The 19,347-nt window shown below is 41.0% G+C and overlaps 1 protein-coding gene across 1 annotated transcript in view; it reads left to right on the forward strand.

Annotated features, from left to right (window-relative positions):
- Window positions 1–12,625, forward strand: part of PDE11A (phosphodiesterase 11A) — an 81,355-nt gene extending 68,730 nt beyond the window's left edge. Inside the window, exon 18 of the mRNA XM_009333210.1 lies at window positions 12,464–12,625. Within this exon, the coding sequence (XP_009331485.1) occupies window positions 12,464–12,625 (162 nt within the window). The remainder of the gene's footprint in view (window positions 1–12,463) is intronic.
- The last annotated feature ends 6,722 nt before the right edge of the window (window positions 12,626–19,347 follow it).

Below are 19,347 nucleotides of genomic sequence, written 5' to 3' on the forward strand. Positions count from 1 at the left end.
TAGCAGTTCCTTTTCATTTTACAGACCAGATGTGTCACCAATAGCAAACGAGGCAGGAAGGATGATGTGCTTCCCCTGCCCTCTATACCTTGTAGCATCTGAGGCTGCCACTGTGGCAATAATGAAGTGACTGCCCAGCAGCAAGCAACTCGTGTTGTGTGACATGGACAACATGCGCTTGTGTAAACAGCGAGATGGGCTACTGCTTTGCCAGTAGATCCTGTCCCTTTCTTAGGACAATCTTTGTCATGATGAAATAAACTAAATCTATGGCTTTCAAACAATTACGGCAAAGCAAGCACAGAAGATAATAAACCTGTATTTTTTAAAATAGCAAGATCATTTTGGACAATATGGGGCAGGGGGGAACTGACCTTGGATGAAAACGCTTTAAAAATAATGTTCCTTTCTATGTAATAGTTCATGTTACACTAGAATGCATATTATACCAGAATTCATGATTTGTAATAGCATCTGCAATCCAAAAATGTACAATAAAGCAGGAAGAGCTGATAATCGTACCGTCCTCTGCATGAGAAGACTACATCTGAGCACTAAAGCTCCGGTTAGTTAGCTCCATCTTAGCAGGAGATCTCTGGGGAATATATTCACATCTGATTTCCCTGCTTTCTGCTGTCTTTGCATCATGCTGTGCAGCTATTAGCCTGCTGCTCAACAACTTAGAAAAGAGACACCATCAAACCTGGAAGTCATTGCAACACCAGCCTTAGGGGTAAACAGAAAACTTGATGTCATCGTATCACACTGCAGGAGATTCTCTCTTCAATATGAAGCCAAGTTTTAATTTTCATATCCAGCTTAATCAAACCTCAATACACATATCACAGCAGTGTATTCAGGCATTGTAAATCCTCCATTTAGGGCTGGCTGAACACTACAACTATGGCCAAGTCCTAGATTTCTTTTTTTTTTTCTTTCCAAATACATTCTTTAAAATTCGAGCCATTGTAATACGTTGTAGGGACTGCATGTGGGGATAGAATGGGTTACATCATTACAAATGCAACATAAAGAGGCAGAGTGGCAGCTGACAAATTAGTAAAATCTTAGCGGTACTTATATAGCTCACTAGCATAGTGCTTATAAAAACCGTATGTTTGACATAAACATTTGACACTCGTGATACCAGAATTACAACATTAAGCCATAGAGAACAAAATCAAGGTTTTCGCATGTAATCTTTTCCATGCTAGTGATTAGAAGTCCTGAATCCGTGTGCGCAGATCCTAGCATCCCGAGCCCTGAAGGGAACTCTGTGGGGAACGCGTGCGTCCATACCAACGCAGTTGCTACAGCAGGACCTAATGCTGTGCTCTGTTTTATTTGACACCCACGCAGTAGAGGTGGTCCCAGCAACCAGTGAATGCTTGCAACTCCCATTAAAGTCAGACACTAGTTCAGCAGAACCCCCTGAAATTTTCTTTGCTCACAGTAGTTCCTAAGAGTGGACTATTCTTGGCAGCTGCAGATGTCTGAAGTATGCAGTGCGGAAGGAACTTCACAGCCCAAACTTCCAGGAGTGGTCTGACACCACCCCAGTGCCACTGACAGTACTATAACAAACCATATCTTCTCCACAGTCGAAGCTTATGAGTTAGGCTACGTGCCAGAGTGCCCACGAGGAATGTTTCATACTTAAAATAGTATATAAACTTTGCAGAGCATTTTAGAGAGTTACGGCCTTCCTAGCTTTATTTTTTTTTCTCTGTTCTGAAACATTCTTTGGGACTTGATCAGTCTTCTGGGGAGATTTGGCTCCACTTCCTCCTTATGCATCTGCTCTGCTTGCTGCTTTTCCTTAAGGTAGCTCAAGAAAACCCCCTTTGAGGTGGAGTTCTTCTTCCAAGTAAAAGATAATGAAGTCTCCTTTATTGGGGGATGTGTATCACGTGCCTCTGCTTACCTGGCTGGAACTGTTTTCTGAGTTTGGCCCCTTTTCGTGAGAAGGTTTACAGGTGACTAGCAAATCCTCAAGATCTGTGCACCTTCCATTAGTAATCCTGTTTGACTGCCCCTTGGAATGCCCATCTGACCTGGAAGAAAGAAGGTTAAAGATATACAAAACATGCTACATCATAAGCTAATGTGGAGCTTGAAGCTAAATATAGATATATAATGATAGCTGGGGATATAAAAAAAAAAATGAGGAATTATACACAGCTAGATTTCCCATATCCAAGTGTCTAAATCCAAAACCTTTTTGTGTTTGCTCTGTAAGCCTGACTCTGCTCTTGGCACAAGGTAAGCCATGGCTCTGCTCCCTTGCTCTCTCCTACATCTGCTGCTCAATGTGGGAATCAAGCTACCTCCAATTTCAAAATACCTTAGGAATCAAATCTGTTTCCTTCACACTGTGGATCAAAGGTTTGTGAAGATAAAAGCTTCCCAATTTTTTTGTTCATTGCTTTTTATTACACTTGGGACATTATAATTTTATTGAATTTACTTTTTTGTTACTGTAGTGATCACTGATCGGAGTATTTTTATGTGACTGGAGTTTTTGCCTGGAGTAGCAGAACAGCCATCCATTTACTCTGAAGCTCTGATTTTAGGGGCTTTAGTTATGCTTTACTGCATTTGCTCTTCATTCAAAAATGACAGCAAGAGAAGAGTTCATCAGTAGAGATGAGAAACAAGCTTATTAGAATAATAATTTATAGAAAAACACAATTTTTGGAACTACAGAGCATTTCAAATCTACTAATGTAGCTTCAGTATGAAGTAATCATCCCCTTCTTTTTGGTAGAATATTCTATAAAGGGGAAGCACATGCAACTAAAGCAGAAAATCTAAGACATCCCACTGAAAATAAAGCACTATGGCTACACTGACAGCTGTGTTCACCACACAGAGAAAGTATTATGTACCTATTTGGACATATATGTTCATGTAACAGGAAACAGAATTTTGATCATTAAGACAAATTACCTCTGTGACTCTCCAGTAAAGAGATGCTAGGAGTTTCAACGCTAACAGATTTCTCTTCTGGACTCTGTGGTTTGCGTGTACCTAAGATAGGATCAGTCACAGATTTTTCCCAACTCAGATTAGATTTCTCTGTGGGGAGCAGAGAGAGTGGGAGAGTGAAGATCTTATTCTTTTTAATCATTATTTTTCTCACAAACAACATCAAAGCTTCAGCGATTCCCATCAAACAAAAGATGCTAACAGAAGCCCAGCTCTGTTCACAGCATTGTTAGGCAGAGACAGTAACACTATGAATAGCAGGGCCAAAGGCCATGCACTCTGCTTCTGGGCAGATAAATACATAGTCAGGTAGTCAGTGACGATGACAGCAGCTATTTAAATTTAAGGGAGATGTCTTTGTGGAAGATAAAGAAGCTCATGGCTTTTACAACTTATGCGTGCCTGAGATTGCCCTGCTCACCTCTACCTTGGTGCTCCATTGAACTGCTCCATTTTAGTGTTATTTTTAGTGCTATTCAAGATTTTCTTGGGTATTGAGAGCATTAAACACATAATAGTATCTACAGAAGTGAATTTGCATTACTTCATCCAAGATTCTAGGGGGAATTTGGAAAGAGTAGAAACAGTTATGTTTAGCCTAGCAAGTACTTTAAATGTTTTGAACGGAATGTGGAGGGACAGAATCCTTTATCACATTGTTTGACGTACTTAGAAAGAAATCTAATCACTCTGTCTACAACTCCAGGAGCTCTGATATGCCTGTCTTCCTACAGAAAATAATGTCTGGCCTTGTAATTAAATCTATCTTTAGAGTATGATGATGTAGCTGCAAAAGCATCTATTCTGCTTGTAAGCATACGTTAAATGCACAGGTTATCATAAATGGTCAAGCCTCTACAAAGCATAGAAAAAATACACAGAAATCTCCAACCATCATGGCTACCTCTGTGCTTTAACTTCAGTTCAAGAGTTGAGTTTGACACCCGAACTGGAAGCACATAGGCACACACAGTGATTTTTTTTCCAAAGTGTATACTCTAGTTACAATTATAAGGCAGATGAATCTTTTAATATTCTTTGCAGAGCAGGAGGAAAAGGTATGCTTTAAGAATCATGCTTACACTGCTATGTCCTGATGCAGCCCTTCCTCAGTTACCACTTCTATTCCTTTCCCTCATTCCTTCAATTACAATTTTGTATAAGGAAATATTTATAAGAAATTCAGGGTTTGGACCACTCCTCTAGAAGTCCTGCTTGTCTAGAAGGGACTGTATGGGATGGCTTAGTCCTTACTCAGGCAAAAGTCACTGGGTGCGGCCGAAACAATGACATTTTCCTTCAGATGCTTCTGTCCTCTCTACACAGAAATGAAAAACTTTTAAAATTATTTAATGAGGAATAGTTTATCTGTATGAACATTTCGGAACTGGCTTACTGTACCCACCATTCACCCATACCTGGGGTTGTTGTTGCAAAAGTCAGAGCACTGCTGTTCTATTTCAAGTTTGCAACTAGTCAGGGGGCAGGGATAGCACTAGGTAGTGAGCTGTTCACCGTGAGCAATATATAGACATTCCCTGAAATATGGTCACAAGTTGTTGAGAAGTGTTTTAAGCAAAAAAAAAAAAAGGGGGAATCAGGACTAAGCTATTTGGAAAAAATGTGTTCGCAGGAAGCAATTTGATCCAGCTCTGTGTGATTCCCATTGAAATCAGCTTTTCCTTTGTAGCACGTTGAGGGAAGAGGAGGATAACTTTCAATAGATCCTAAAGACTACCATAAAGATGCACACTTTTGGCAGGGCTTATTTCTGACATTGGATTTGGACACAGAGAGTGAGAGATAATGCATCTATGCTTCCTGGGACTGCCTGGCTGACAAGGATTAGTAAGGCAGATAGGCTCAGGATGCAGTATGTGATACACCATGGACTGAGACTGCACAGACGTTGGCAGATCAAATTAGTCTCACTTTGTGTTGAAATCCAGGGGGTAATATTATCCAAGGAAGAGCAGGTGCAACATATTCTGCTGTGTTTGTAAGAAATTTGCTTCAGAGGAAACTTAATCAGGCCAAATGCCAGTGCTGGGGGGAGTTGGTAGCTAAGGATTACATTAGGAATAAGGGTTTGTCCCAGAGAGAGGAGATTTTGGCACTGCAGAAGGATCTTTCTGTAGCCTTGAGATAGGAACTCAACTAGGTTCAGCACTTCTGTTGCTTTGTTGCTTGTCTACTATTGATGAACCTAAACGAGGTCACCCAGAATGAATTCTCTTGAACTTTCAGAAAACTCAGATGCTATGACTGTATTGCAACTTCCAATAATGGAATAAGCGTCAGCAAACTGTTTTTCTTACCTTTTCTTGCCTCATGCCCTTATCCTAAGGGTCTGGTTTTTTCTGCTCCTTTTGTACTAATCGAGAGAAAAGATGAAGAAGAGCTATACAAGAAAGAAAAACCAGGAAAAGAAGAAAGAATACTTTTGTTTGCAATTCCCTTCTAAGTCAGTCACTATTTCACAGTGTAATATGGAAGGGGCATAGTTTTGGTGGTTTCAGAGCAAGGATTTTTGTGTCTATGAGTAACTCAAACACCTTTTTACAACGGGCACAAAGATCCTGATCCTCTTTTTTTGTTTCCTGAGAGCAGGGAGGGATTCATTTTTCTTTTGGAAATTAACAGAACATTATTTTTGCTAGGATTTTTGTAATTTGGTGAGATTATTGATGAAACATTGTATTACTATCAACAATTTTAGGAATTTACAAGTTTTCCTAAATCGCTTAGAAGGCGGCACAGCAAAAATAAGTATTTTTTCCCTTCAAACAAGAGTACTTCAACTTACTTCTCTGATAGTCATGCCAAAAAGGTCTCAACTGAAAGGGCAGGTCATCAGCAAAGATATTTGGGAGAGGACAGAAAAACCAACATTTGCCATTGACTTTAGTGAAGCTAAGCTTCACTAAAGGCTTTCAGCCTGATCTGTAAGAAAAAGTGAATAATTCATAATACTACAATTTCTGTTGCTGTCTCATTTAGAATTATCTGCCCAATGTGTTGCGAAGGACGTGCAGTCATGTATGGAAATGTATATAAAGATCTGAGGAAGTAGATTGAAAAGTTGGCAGCTAAGGTAGAAGAGACAGCCAATAGAGGGAACTCAAATTGTACAGCAAATCTGAAAGAAGATAAATGGATAATTTAACAGCCATTCAGTTTTCAAGAAAGACAAAGCACAAACTACATTGCATCAGAAAAGGACTAGAAATGATGATGGATGAAACGCTTCAAGTAAGTGTTTAACACAACAGAATCACAGTTGCCTACAGAATTCCCAGCTGAGGGCAAATTCAAAGAACTAAATAAGGATATGAGACTGATACGGTTTGAAGAGTTTTTCAAAATCCATTTAATAGCAAGGCAGAAGACATTGATCAGCTGCTTGGTTAAAACGTTGAAAGGAAAAGAGTTAGAAACATTCTGTCTCTTGCATGCTACAGACATAGAATCAAAACCATAAACAGCAGAGCAAAATAAGACGTTGTTTATGAAATAATAACTCTTCTGAGCTAACCCTTGGTTTCATGAAATTATTATGAACAGATGAATCATTTGCAGCTATAGCAACACATCAGTTGAGCTACTTCAATAGGTACCCAGTCCTTCGGCATTACTCTTTCCTTTTGACAGCATAGCATGCTTGATATTGGTCAGAACACCAAGGAGCTACCAGGAGCTCTGTACATATTTTCCTTCCTGAAGTACCTGGCACATTTTACCAGTGGAGAATCTTACTTTATAATCATCCCTCTATAATATGCATGTTTACTTACAAAGGAGTGCAGCGTTATTCTTGCTAGTGTACCATCACCAAAAAGAAACATAGCCCTAATTCATAGCAGAAGAGCTGAACACTTGTGCATGTATTAGATCCCCTTCCAGTGACAATTAGCTTCCTTCCACACTGCTAAAAATTTCTATAGAGAAGATAAAAGAAACCCGTTTTCTGTCAGGGAAGTTAGTAGTATATTTATTTCATCTAATTACATTTTTAGGCATCAGAAAAAAATTCCCTGGCAGAAATGCAAAAGTAATGCACTGATGCATTATGTACTTGATGATCTGGACCCCTCCTCAGTAAGCCCTAGAAGGAATAAACAAAGTTCCCTTCAACTATGAGGAGATTGCAGTAATTTTTTTTTTTTCCCATGAACTCAGCCTCTTCCCAAATACAGTAATTTTTTCTGGAACATAATGATTAAATATGTCCCTGAATCAGTAGGGCAAATAATCCATATATGCACACAGTCAAAAGTTCATAGAAGTTAATCCCTGTATCTTCTCTGTATCGCTTTATCTTCTGTATTCTACCTATAGAACGTATAATTTTAGCAGTCTTTTTGTTTTTAATACACGGGCATATATACAGAAATACTTTTGGCCATCAAGTATTTGTATTATGAAGATCAAATCTGTGGCTGACTGCAGTACAGGTTCCCTTTTATCTGAACTAATCTGAAGTTCAAGGACTTTCAGATAGATGGCTCACCTTTGGCCTATGTATTCTCATGTGAAAGCCACTTCAGCAAAACTCGGGAGTCCAATTCAGCTTTGTTGTAACTGGTCACGACTCTCTTGACTTCAGCAATGCTTCATATGCTTACACCAGGTCTGAATTTATCCCTATGGCTTCTCGGTCACTAGTCCTCCCTTCTAACTCAGAAACTGCCTACATAATAAAAGTGATTCATTAGAAACCACCAGGTTCCAAGTAGAGTGAACACTGAGACCTATAACTTTTTGATATGTGCTCAGTCATAAAAATGAATTTATATGGTCTTACTCCATAAACTCACTTTACAAATATTAGACCCACAACCATACTTCCGTGAGCTTGTCAAAGCTCATAAGTTAAGCAAGGTCAGAACTGGTCAATATTTGGATGAGAATCTCCAGGGGAAAAAAAAAAAAGAAAAAAAAGTATATACTCTGGAGGTCCTGCAGTGTTTGTAAGTTAGGGCATACTGTGCTCCTCCTTAAAAGGATTTGGTATTAGTCTTAGGATACAACAAAATGTTGTATTTGCTTTAGCAATAGTTTAGATTCTGGCCACATCTGTGCTGCATCTTGGCTGCTTCAGATAACATCCTTTCCCAGAGATAAAGGTGATGAGGCAGGTGAAGTCCTCTTCCCCACCACCACCCTTCAACCCAGGAGGCAGATCTACCAACAAATGCCTCCACTGCTACCCATCGCCCTTTCCCCGAAGGGGTTTGTTGCTACTTCTGCTATTTCTGCATTTTCTATGCTTTATCTAGCAAAATATACCTAAGAAATATATCTCTATACCCTAGAAAAAACACTCTCCACTCCCTCCCTTCTCCCATAAATAGCTTCCTCTGAGTATGTCATGCTCTCCCCCTTTTGAGCTCTTCCTTCAGGCAGCTCTGCCCCTCTCCCAGGTGCACACAATGTATTGCTGAAGTGCCTTTAACTTTTTCTCGTACTGGAGGAGCTTAGATGTAAGAGGAGCTATACCTCGTGAAAGTATGCTGTGGACAGAGCAGTACGTAGTAACAAAAGATACCTACATTACTGAAGGTGGTAAGAAAAAGTCAGTGCTGTACAGTAACGTTCTGAGAAACAGCTTAGTTACACATCTGAGGTAATACATGGATGCAGAAGGGAACTGCAAACCTCTCTGGCTTTTCCTAACGCCGGAGCACATGGCCACCAGCATGACCACTCTTCCAGCACGCTTCATCACTCTGCGATTAAGAACAGCTTTTACAGCAAAGGGGATAAAATGGGAAGGGTCACCAATCCTCTACCTACTGCCGTGTAGCAAGGCAGCTGCATTGCAGTGGAAGGACTGCAAGTGGGCATCGAGGTCCCAGGCGGAGAGACTGGAACTCCCCCAGGCAGGGATTCCCTCACCCCCTCCCCGTGCCCAGCTGGCCGCCCGCCAGCTCACAGCCCGCCTGCTGCACCAAGGAGGGACGAGGAAAAAGGGCGTCTCTAGAGCTATGAGTTTATGTGCTGGTGTCCCATGTCAGGCAGCTGTTGAAGACCAAGCCTCTTCCTACTAAAGCAAATAATAAATTGAGTGTTAAGAAGCTGGATACCAAATTAGACAGATCACTAGCAAAGCTGTTCGTAAGAGGCATGCATCAGAAACAGCGGCCTGGAGAAGCAGTACATCAAGGGGGTTTCATGCAATAAAATGGAAAGTAAAAAGTGCAGACGGGAGGTAGAAAACTCTGACTGGGCTACAGCCAAATAAACTTAAATAGGTTTGGGAATAAATTGGTGGTTTAATCCGGATCAGGAACAGGTGCTATGAATGTAATTCAGTAAATGGTCAAGAGCCTGCCAGAAGGGAGAGAAATGTGTTGCTTTTGAGATAATTTCCCAGAAGCTTCATAAAAGAAAATTGATTACTGGAGTTTAATAATTAAAACAGAGCCAGATATACAGTAGTCAAACAAGTTTTTAATTACAGCTCAAGCAGAAATAAAATCCAATTTGTGTACTTTGTATCAGAAAAATCCTACTGAAACACTTTGGTAGCTGGAAAAAATAAAATAAAAGCTAATTTCCATAGGAATTATAGTAGTTGGTTTAATTAAGAGACTAGATCAGAATGAAAGAGTCCCAAAGTGAAAGGACACTAAATACAGAAGTAGTGTTTAAACATCAAATCAATGTCTGAATAAAAACGTTTCATAGACCAAGTGCAAAATCTGCACTGCCGAGTATCCCTAATCTAAATTAATGTGTAACAAAATAAAGTTTCTTAAAATTACACTATATATTTTGTAAGTATTCAATAGAATTAATTGTTTGTGCTATGGTAAAACTGAATATTAAAGACATGGTTTATTCTTTCTTAAATATTAGTTTTAATTTATTTTGTCAAAATTAATGTTATTAGTTAACCATTCTTGTTATTTACTTGGTAAACACTGTTGCACCTGGGTTATTAGACTCTGTAATACACACTTAGGTATATATTTCTTAGAATTATATGTATTTTACTTTTGGATTTAAAATGTGTTTACAGCTCATAAGATACAGTGATTGCTGTTGAACTGTGTGGGTGCTTCTTGAATCCATTCCCAATCTACTTGGGCTTCTGGTCTCTGCTGTAGTAGACGCAAAGCTAATTGATCTGAGCAGCTCAAGCACTCACAGTCCTCCTGGCACTGTACGTGAGAGGGCTGTCTCCTACCGTAAAAGCGTGGCACCTGCCTAGGCCTGGAGGGATGGGCACAGCAGTAGGTCACGCCCAGGCCTCTGCCTTTGCTCCCTGGCACTAGGATTGAAAACATCACAGTCTTGTGGTCAGTCTTGGCAAAAAAAAAAGTACAGGAAGGACACAGATACAGCCTAGAGCTGCACAGCCACGCTGAGACAAAGTCCACTGTCCCCATGAGTTCCTTCTCCTCTGTGTTGCCTGTAGCAGGTATAGGTTGCTGGTATAGCATTTATGACGGGAACAGACTGTGCTGCATTTGGTGCTCACAGATCCTGGGGCTGACCGGGTGTGAATGTGGAATGCCGTCTTTGCGCTTAGAGACATTTGAAACACACTGATTATTTCTGGTTTTTAAATCTAAATTGTATATTGGAAAAATACTTCACGAAAACTTCTTCGAGATTTAAGAAATACCAGCAAGCTTAACTGCCAGTGGAGTTAAGCTTAATGGACACGGGCTTTGCACAGAAAGGATCTGCTAAGTTGCTGTCAAGAGTCAAGTATCTAATGTGCTGTCTCTAGACACTGAGTTGGTAGTGGTAACACAGGTGCTAATGATAACAGCAGTGAGCTTTTCAGGTATTTTCAGGTGTTTGTGACGTATTATTGTCCCTCTGTTTTGGACTCTGCCAAATCAGGTTTGAGGAATGCACAATGGTCTAAAATAGAGAGCTAAAATGGGGAGCTCTGAGGCACGGTGATGGAAATGTTATAAATCCACGTCCATTCTATCAAATGTCACCAGCACGCAACACTATGTGTGGCAGAGACTGCAGTAAACTCTGCCTCTTACCCCAGGCCCAAGGTTGCAAACCTGTCTGCCCAGTCTGTGCCATATTCTAAGGAAATAATTTCAAGTGGATTTGCTTCAAGTTCCACACAAATCAGCTACTTACTCATGGCATGATTTTTCAGAAGTGCTGAGCATTCATATTTCCTACTGAAGACATCTGAAATTGCAAGTTTTCAGCACATCTTAAAATCAGGCCATTAACCCTTAATTATCATATAATAGCACAATTAAAATCTACCAAGACTTACTTCAGTAGCTAACCAAGCTCCCATGGCTTGCAGACTAGCTATAAAAATACCCAGTTCTTTAGCGGTGTCTGGGCTCTGGGGACCATTTAAAGTGGTTGCTGTTAACCCTGCTATTTAAAGCAAATAATGAAAATGATCAACTGCAAAGGTACCTGTGTCCCCTTTCCTTTCTTTTCCTTAATAATTTTCTGCACTTTTAGAAAAACAACTTTTGCTGTCTTCTGTCGTTATTTTTTTTCCTTGCACCAACCCTTTATTTCAAATGACAAATACGTAGTTTCCATGCTATCAGAGAAAGCATGATACCCAACTCTCAGCAAAACCCACTTCTTGCTAATCAAAAAAGCTGCAAAAGAGTAATAGTCCTCTGTCCTGAAAGAGCACATTACATGACCGCTTTGGAGATAACTGGTTAACCCTTTCTTCACACCCAAGTTGCTGCTGTTAATGAGGTTCTGCCTCTCTTTAATGTAGGGACAAAACCAAGTGAAGCACTTGTGGTCTTTCCGCATAAATATTTGATACTAAAGGGGAAGGTAAAATAAATGTCTAGCAAAGGTGTGCAGGGATTATATAATTTGGGGGCTGATTCGAAGCCAGCTGAAACCAGATAAAAGATTCTTACTGGCTTCTGTGAGCTTTGGACTGGGTATGTACAAAACAGGTGATTTCAGTGCAATCTAAAAAGAAAACTCTTATTTCTTTTTTAGTTTGAGCACAGAGAAATGGACTTTTTTGCCAGCTTTGGAAAGCACAGTACTGTTGTGGTTTACTCATCTATAGGAAGTAAGAATCTAGCACTAGGGAGAATCTGAAAGTTATTTCAGCTTTGTGCAACTTGTCATCCAACCAGTGGACCTCCTGCTCATAGGTGCCAGTAACCAGATAGCCTTAGGCACCTGGGGGATGGCTCAAAAGGACTATCTTTAAGGATTACAAAGCTAAACTAGTTGAGCAGCAATTCTGCTACCTTATGTGCTTTTTTGACGTTTTTGGTGGCTTACTTAAAGCCTCAGGCAGAACAAGTAAAGAGATCTCAATGGGAACAACAAGCTTTACCTACACAGGAGTTTACAGCTGGGGGCAAGGAGGGTAGGGGCATGGTGCATATTAAACTCTTTTTACCCTGTTACTCCCTGGACTGTCCATCAGAGGAGTGGAAATACTGTCAGTATTTTTTCTCTCACCCTCTTTTTTTTTTACATCTTCTTCCAGTGTCTAGTGAAGCTGAATGTGAAACTGAAGCCTATGCTGGACTCCGTGGCAGTAAATAGAGGTAAATGGGAGGAGCTGCACCAAAAAAGACTTCCTTCTCAGGCAGCATCCTTGTCCTCCTTTTCCTCTAGCTTTACCATGTCTCTCAAAGACATAAATTAAGCCTGCAAACGTCAGTGTCGCTTTATGGTAAGAGCTGTCTGAAAGGCTTTCGTAAGCTTAGGCCACCATTTTTTTAAGAAATGCTTTCACAGACATGCTTAATTGACTGGATATTATCTTGATGGCAGCATAGTTTGCTTTTACTGGGAGGCTTAGTGGGACTGAAAGGAAGGCCTGTGGTGAGATTGCGCTGGTATCTGGAGTGACACGGAAGACTTAGCACAAGAAGCATTCATTCAGCTCCACTACATTTCAACTGCTGCTGTAAAAATCAGTAAAGCTGACAACAGACTGAAATATAAGAACTTACAGCTTAATAAAATTAATAATACAGAGCAGAAGTGGGATGCAAGCTGGTCAATTCATATGCAAGGAGCTGCAGGAAAACAGAATTAGTATGTAATTACATTGTTGTTTTGCATCTCTTCAGTACATGTTATGAATCAATTATGCCTGCTTTTGTGATGTTCCTCTCTCACTCTTCCCTCCTCTTTTATGCCTGAATGTTCTGAAAAGCCTGCTTTGTATTCTAAAGAAGTATTTTTTTACAACAAAGCTTCTTAGTGATTGATCAGGGCCTTTAGAATTGCCTACCTTTGCTACATTTAAAAACAAACTTTATTATCTTTAAAAACACCAACCTGTCCCTGCTTCCCTGAGAAATTCATATTAACAATGCAGTAAATTTCTCAGCAAGGGCAAGTTTGCATAAAGGCAAAATATTGCATGGTAATTTTAGAGGTGGGGTTTTTTTTTCTTTTAAAAAATGCTCTTTTAACACATTCTTTTTTTTTTTAAATTAGAGTGTCCCCTAAGGAAAAGACTAATGGGCTTTAATGAAAACAGAATACAAATAAAAAAGGAAATCTGTTGCCTTGTGCTTCAGGTTTATATTATATTGAAAAGTGGACCACGGATAAGCCTTTCTAGTATAATTTCCAGTTGAAATTAGTATTTTGAAATGGTGGAGAGGAAGAATATCATCATACTGGACTGACTATCTCTTACTTCTCTTGCAGTTCTTTCAGTACAATTTTGAGATGCTGTTATTACAGCTAGCACAGCACTAGTCAAGGCTGAGATGTAGACGTCTGTGGTGGAGGTGTTCATAAGAATCTAACCAAACACGATTCAAACAAAACCAATCGTGTCTGGTTCTGTGTGATAACACCAGTATTACCTGAAAGTTGGTCTCTTTCCATTAGTGCAAAGATCACTAGTGTAGCGAAACTGTGATCTATGATTTGAGGGTGCTTTCTCTGCTGCATGACCGGACACAAGAGGGATCATGTTGCAGTTCTTACGAGTTCCCATTCATAGGGAAAAAAAGCCTTTGTACTCTATGAAAAATGGGATTCTAAATATAGGGTTGTCTGGCAGCAGAAAATACAGCTGAATTTTTAGTTTTACACCTGTGCCAAACTCCATTTACTTCAGTGGAATTACCTTGAACTGGCACCAACTTAATGGAAATCAACCTGGCCCAGCTGACCAGATGCTAGAAAGAGCTTTCCTCCTTTCTAAGGAAAGTGAGTTGTTAGCGCCTTTGAAAAGCTGACTACATCTGTCTGACAATCGAACAGAAACAACAAATCTGCTGATCACTTCTTTAAAAAAAAAAACACAACAAAACAAAAACCCTCTGTGCTACTAATCATGTGTCTAGGAGAATAGCTGGAAATTTCAGTACTGTTGCAAGCCAATCGGTTATTATGCAACTGAACCACATCACTTTCTCTAGCAGAAAGAAGCAGGGAAGGAGCAGAAATGCAGACTGCACAGCAGTGAAAACATGCACCAAATACAAATGTTTCTGCTATTGCTTTACCACTTCTTTCTTCCCTGAATAAAGACAGATGCAGGATAGTAAGCAGCAAGCCATACAAAACTTATAAGACGTACTTTATGGGAGAAACAAATACTCGGAACTGACATAGTGCTGCTGGCAGGTACACACAGCTTTCCTGAATTTTGATATTGCATCTTGCTAAGTATAATGTAATTTATAGCGCATACCCTACAGCTCCCCCCAAGGTTGAGTCTCCCCTCATTTCCTCTCCTTTTTATTGGCTTCAGTGCGCTGTTGCCCATGGCAACACCCACTGGCAGGGATGGGGATTCAGCACCACCGCAACCTGACATACAGCTGAAGCTCTAACAATGTCAACCATCAATCAAGTGACTGTTTGTAATTGCCTCCATCTATTTCTCCTGTCTTTCAGTATCTTTGCTATTGTGGGTCAAAATTCAGAAACTGCTGACTAATGTTATGGTTCTGTTCCTCCATCACAAGGAAGAAAATGAGAGAGCACGGCTAGATCTTTATCAAATTGTTCTCAGGCAAAACGAAGCAACCCTACTGAAACCAGTAGTGCACCTCAGAACAGCATTTGGTCTCTGAAAGTGCTATAGCTCAATCTTAAAAAATAAATTAAAATCTTATAATAATTTTTTTTAAGACTCAGCTTAGGAACCCACAAAAGATTTGCATTTTTGAGAGAAAAAGAAGATTCTTTGTGGAAGCACGCCGTACGGTAAAGAAATATATTCCAAGTTCCTCATATTTTAAGATGGTGGAAAACACTTTTTAGCTAGCGCTTACAAGCTTGACAGACAGAAATTGTATCTGCTTTTCATTATTTCTCATAGGGAAACATTTTCCCAGTACTTCAGTCGGTTTTGCCAAACTCTTCCGAGATGTGCACAGGAGAGATGCCTGTGTAGGTTATTAAACTGGAATTCTCCATTTCTTACTTGTTTCCCTGCCCACTGCACAAGCAAAGCTCAAACCCCATTGAAATCAGCTTAGTTCTGCGATTGTGTATAAAACACAGGTCCACAAGAGGCGAGGACAAATTAAAGGGCATGTGAGAAGAGGACGGAGACCCCACCACTACCCCAGGACAGTGGTAGTAAAGCGCTGTTTGGCCTTTCCATGGAGATGCCCCAATGCACTCTAGTCTGCCTCAGCAATAGGAGAGTCCTCACTTATTTGCCCTGGCTGTTAGCGGAAACGTTGCCTTGAATGAGGGCTCTAGCATTTACAATTCCAGTGCTAAAATGTGGTGAGCGCATGGACCATCCATAGGGTCACACGGGCTTCATTCTCCCCCGAAGGTGCTTCAAGCTGGTTCAACTGCAATACCTTTTTTTCTAGGTGTCCTCCTGACTAGTGCTAACCGCAGCCTGAATTTAGTCGGGTTTCCTGTCTCATGTGTTACAGGCCACGAGGTCTCACAGGAGTCTGCCAGCGGCCCTCACTTTATTAGCAGAAAATGCTCAGGAGAAGACCTGGGTCTTCATCCCCATCCTCAAAGGTAGTTCAGGCCACACAGTAATTCCACTCAGGATTCCCACCTGCTAGACCCCTTACCAAAATCAACCTTTCCTTACAAAAAAAAAAAAAAAAAAAAAACAAAAACCCTAACCATTGTGTAGGGTAATCAGAAGGAGCCTGGCGTTCAACTCCTACTTGATTTGGAGCAGGCTTTTGAACTGCAGGTGTACCTGTCCCACCAGCCTGTGGGGAGTCACAAGGGTGGGCTTGTCTCCTGCCCTCCTGCCAAAGCCCTTTACATGTGCCCAGCAGGGAGATGGGATGCCTGCAGGGCGCCCCATTTTCTGCTTCACGCCTGGGAGATGCCCAGAGCAGGCTGGCTTTGGTGGAAGAGCTCAGGAGGGGTTCATATGTGCATCCTCCCAGATTAAAGTGCAACACAACACTGACCTCACCAGAAAACCAAGCACTGCTCAAGGCGAGGAGCATCTGTGGTAGAGGCTCTCCTGTGGCTCAGGCAGAAGGGTTTCCCACTGCCTGAGAACGAGACGTCCAAGAGGTGTCTTTGGCCATAGTTCGAATAGTCAAATCAGACAATTTCCCCGGAAAGTGCCCCGTCGTTTTGCCTTTCTCCCAGCCTGGGACCTACAGGCAAAACAGAACAGCTTCAACAGAACATGATTGAGATGTAGACATCAGCTTCTGTCGGGACACGGTTTTGTTCCTGCTCCAAAGCAGAATCACACTTACAAGGTTAGGCAGCAGTAGCTCACAGAAGTTTAAACTGGATGCCTCGTGCGGCAATTAACACTGAACTCCCCATGCGGCTCTGTCACAGCCAGCCCCTGCTATCTGCAGGGCCAGGGATCTTGCTGACAAGGTCAATAGTATGTTTTGTGCCCTGCAGAAAATAGCTGTAGAGTAGACGCGTGTGTTTCATTTTAGCTCAGGTATTCCTTCAGATGGTGTCCTTGGTACAGCAGCTGCATTTTTTTCTAGACTGGTGACCTTGCCAATTGCTCCTTCTTAGAGTGCACTGCAATCTCATAATGTGCCTGTAGTTATCAACAAAGCCAATACTAGTACTCACAAACTATTTTTGAAAACTGCAACCAGCAGTGCCTAATCTCATGTGTAATATTTAGATGAATTAATCCTAGTGGAAAAATAGGAGTGTTTCAGTCTACAGGCCATATATTTATTTTCCCTCCATAAAATTAAAACAATTTTAGTTATTGATAGATTGTTTTTCCATTGAGTGAAGTTTTAGAAGAGGTTTATTTCAAGGTTATGTGAAACATATTAACAGACGCTTCCAACGCTTAGAGTGTTCTGGGCAAGAAAACGTAGAGCAAGAAGGTTTTTTGTTGGCTTTGTCAAAGAAAGGGAAGATTTTTAGGAGTGAAATCATGTGAGTGGTTTCTAACGTAACAATGAAGTGGGAGGTATAAATCAGCTGAAATGAGAGACTCCAGAGATTTCCATCACTTGAATGTGCCAGTATTGGATTACATACTGTGTATTGCTTGTTACCTTTTTGTTCTTGGATTACTTGGCATTTAATTACCAATTTATAAGCATCTTGGCCACTGCATCTTACAGGTGTGTGGGGAATACCATTATAAGCTTTGAACCTTTGCCTATGGGAAACAACTGACACGTACAGAAATACTGTGTGTATTTTCTAATGCAAGTGGATCCTACATACTTTCAAAATGTGTAACTGAAGACTTCTGCACTCTTTTCCTTTTTGCATTTTTAGACCATTACCCTCATTGTTTTGCTTTAGTAGATCAAACAATGCTGATTCAGCTTTTTAAAGCATGTTTTTGAAATGAACATCTTGGTTTTCTTGGTCTCTCTAAAAAAAAAAATAAATCATTTTAATGGTTTGCTGTGGGTTTTATTTATTATTATTTTTCTTTGAAAACGCCTTGTCGGGATGAATCAGAGCTGTATCTACTGATTACTGAATCACACAAATAGAAGAGCATGAAAACACATGCAACTGAGCACCGCAGATACAATTGTCGAAACCTGACCTTGCAGCACTCGTTCCTGTGAGCAAACCTAACTTCGCTGGATACACTTGGCATTAGTCTGGAATGACCAGAAACCAAATTTGGCTGGCAACTTTAACAGAGCTATTTACATGTACAGAAATTACACAGATTATACAGTCTGTGATACTGGATGTATCATTATTCAGTAGAAATACCGTGGGGAGAAAAAAAAAAAATCCTTCCAAAGAACAAGTACGTTGTTGAAATAGTTACAGAAAAGTGGGATAGCATTTCTTCTTTAAAGCTGCAGGAAAGCTGGCAGATTGTGCTAAGGTACAAACATCCTTCCTTCCATCAGCCGTGACAAACTCTGGATCTGGATAGGCTGTAAAGGGGATGTTTCATGTTCAAAAAGCCCACGACACCAATAAAATCCTGGCCTGTGTTCCAAGGCTGCGTGTTTAGCTTAAGGCCTGTTTTTACACTACCACTTACTGCTTGAGAGAACTTAAAGTCTATTACGCAAGTTTTAGAAATAAATTAAACGAGTTGAAAAAAAATCAGTGAACTTACTTTGATTTTACTCTTTATTCTTTCCAGCTGCCTGAGTTATTGAAACGGGGCAGACATTCAGGTCTAGGCAGTGTTTTTAGGAGGAGCGGCCTGTTAGAGCTGATTTGGAATCATAGAATCATAGAATGGTTTGGGCTGGAAGGGACCTTAAAGATCATCTAGTTCCAATCCCCCGTGCCACGGGCAGGGACACCTTCCACTAGACCAGGTTGCTCAAAGCCCCGTCCAACCTGGCCTTGAACACTTCCAGGGATGGGGCCCCTCCAACTTCTCTGGGCAACCTGTGCCAGTGCTTCACCACCCTCATAGTTAAGAATTTCTTCCTTATGGCTCGTCTAAATCCACCCTCTTTCAGTTTAAAGCCATTACCCCTTGGCCTATCACTACAGGCCCTTGTAAAAAGTCCCTCTCCAGCCTTCTTGTAGTCCCCTTCAGGTACTGGAAGGCTGCTATAAGATCTCCCCGGAGCCTTCTCTTGTCCAGGCTGAACAACCCCAACTCTCTCAGCCTGTCTTCATAGGAGAGGTGCTCCAGCCCTCTGACCATCTTTGTGGCCCTCCTCTGGACTCGCTCCAACAGGTCCATGTCCTTCTTATGTTGGGGTCCCCAGAGCTGAAGGCAGTGCTCCAGGTGGGGTCTCACCAGAGCGGAGCAGAGGGGGAGAATCACCTCCCTCGACCTGCTGGTCACGCTTCTTTTGATCCAGCCCAGGATATGGTTGGCTTTCTGGGCTGTAAGCGCACATTGCCAGGTCCTGTTGAGCTTCTCATCAACCAACGCCTCCAAGTCCTTCTCCTCAGGGCTGCTCTCAATCCATTCTCTGCCCAGCCTGTATATGTGCTTGGGATTGCCCCGAGCCATGTGCAGGA

The sequence above is a fragment of the Pygoscelis adeliae genome, unplaced genomic scaffold (assembly GCF_000699105.1).
Source record: "Pygoscelis adeliae isolate BGI_AS28 unplaced genomic scaffold, ASM69910v1 Scaffold160, whole genome shotgun sequence".
Classification (NCBI taxonomy): Eukaryota; Metazoa; Chordata; class Aves; order Sphenisciformes; family Spheniscidae; genus Pygoscelis; species Pygoscelis adeliae.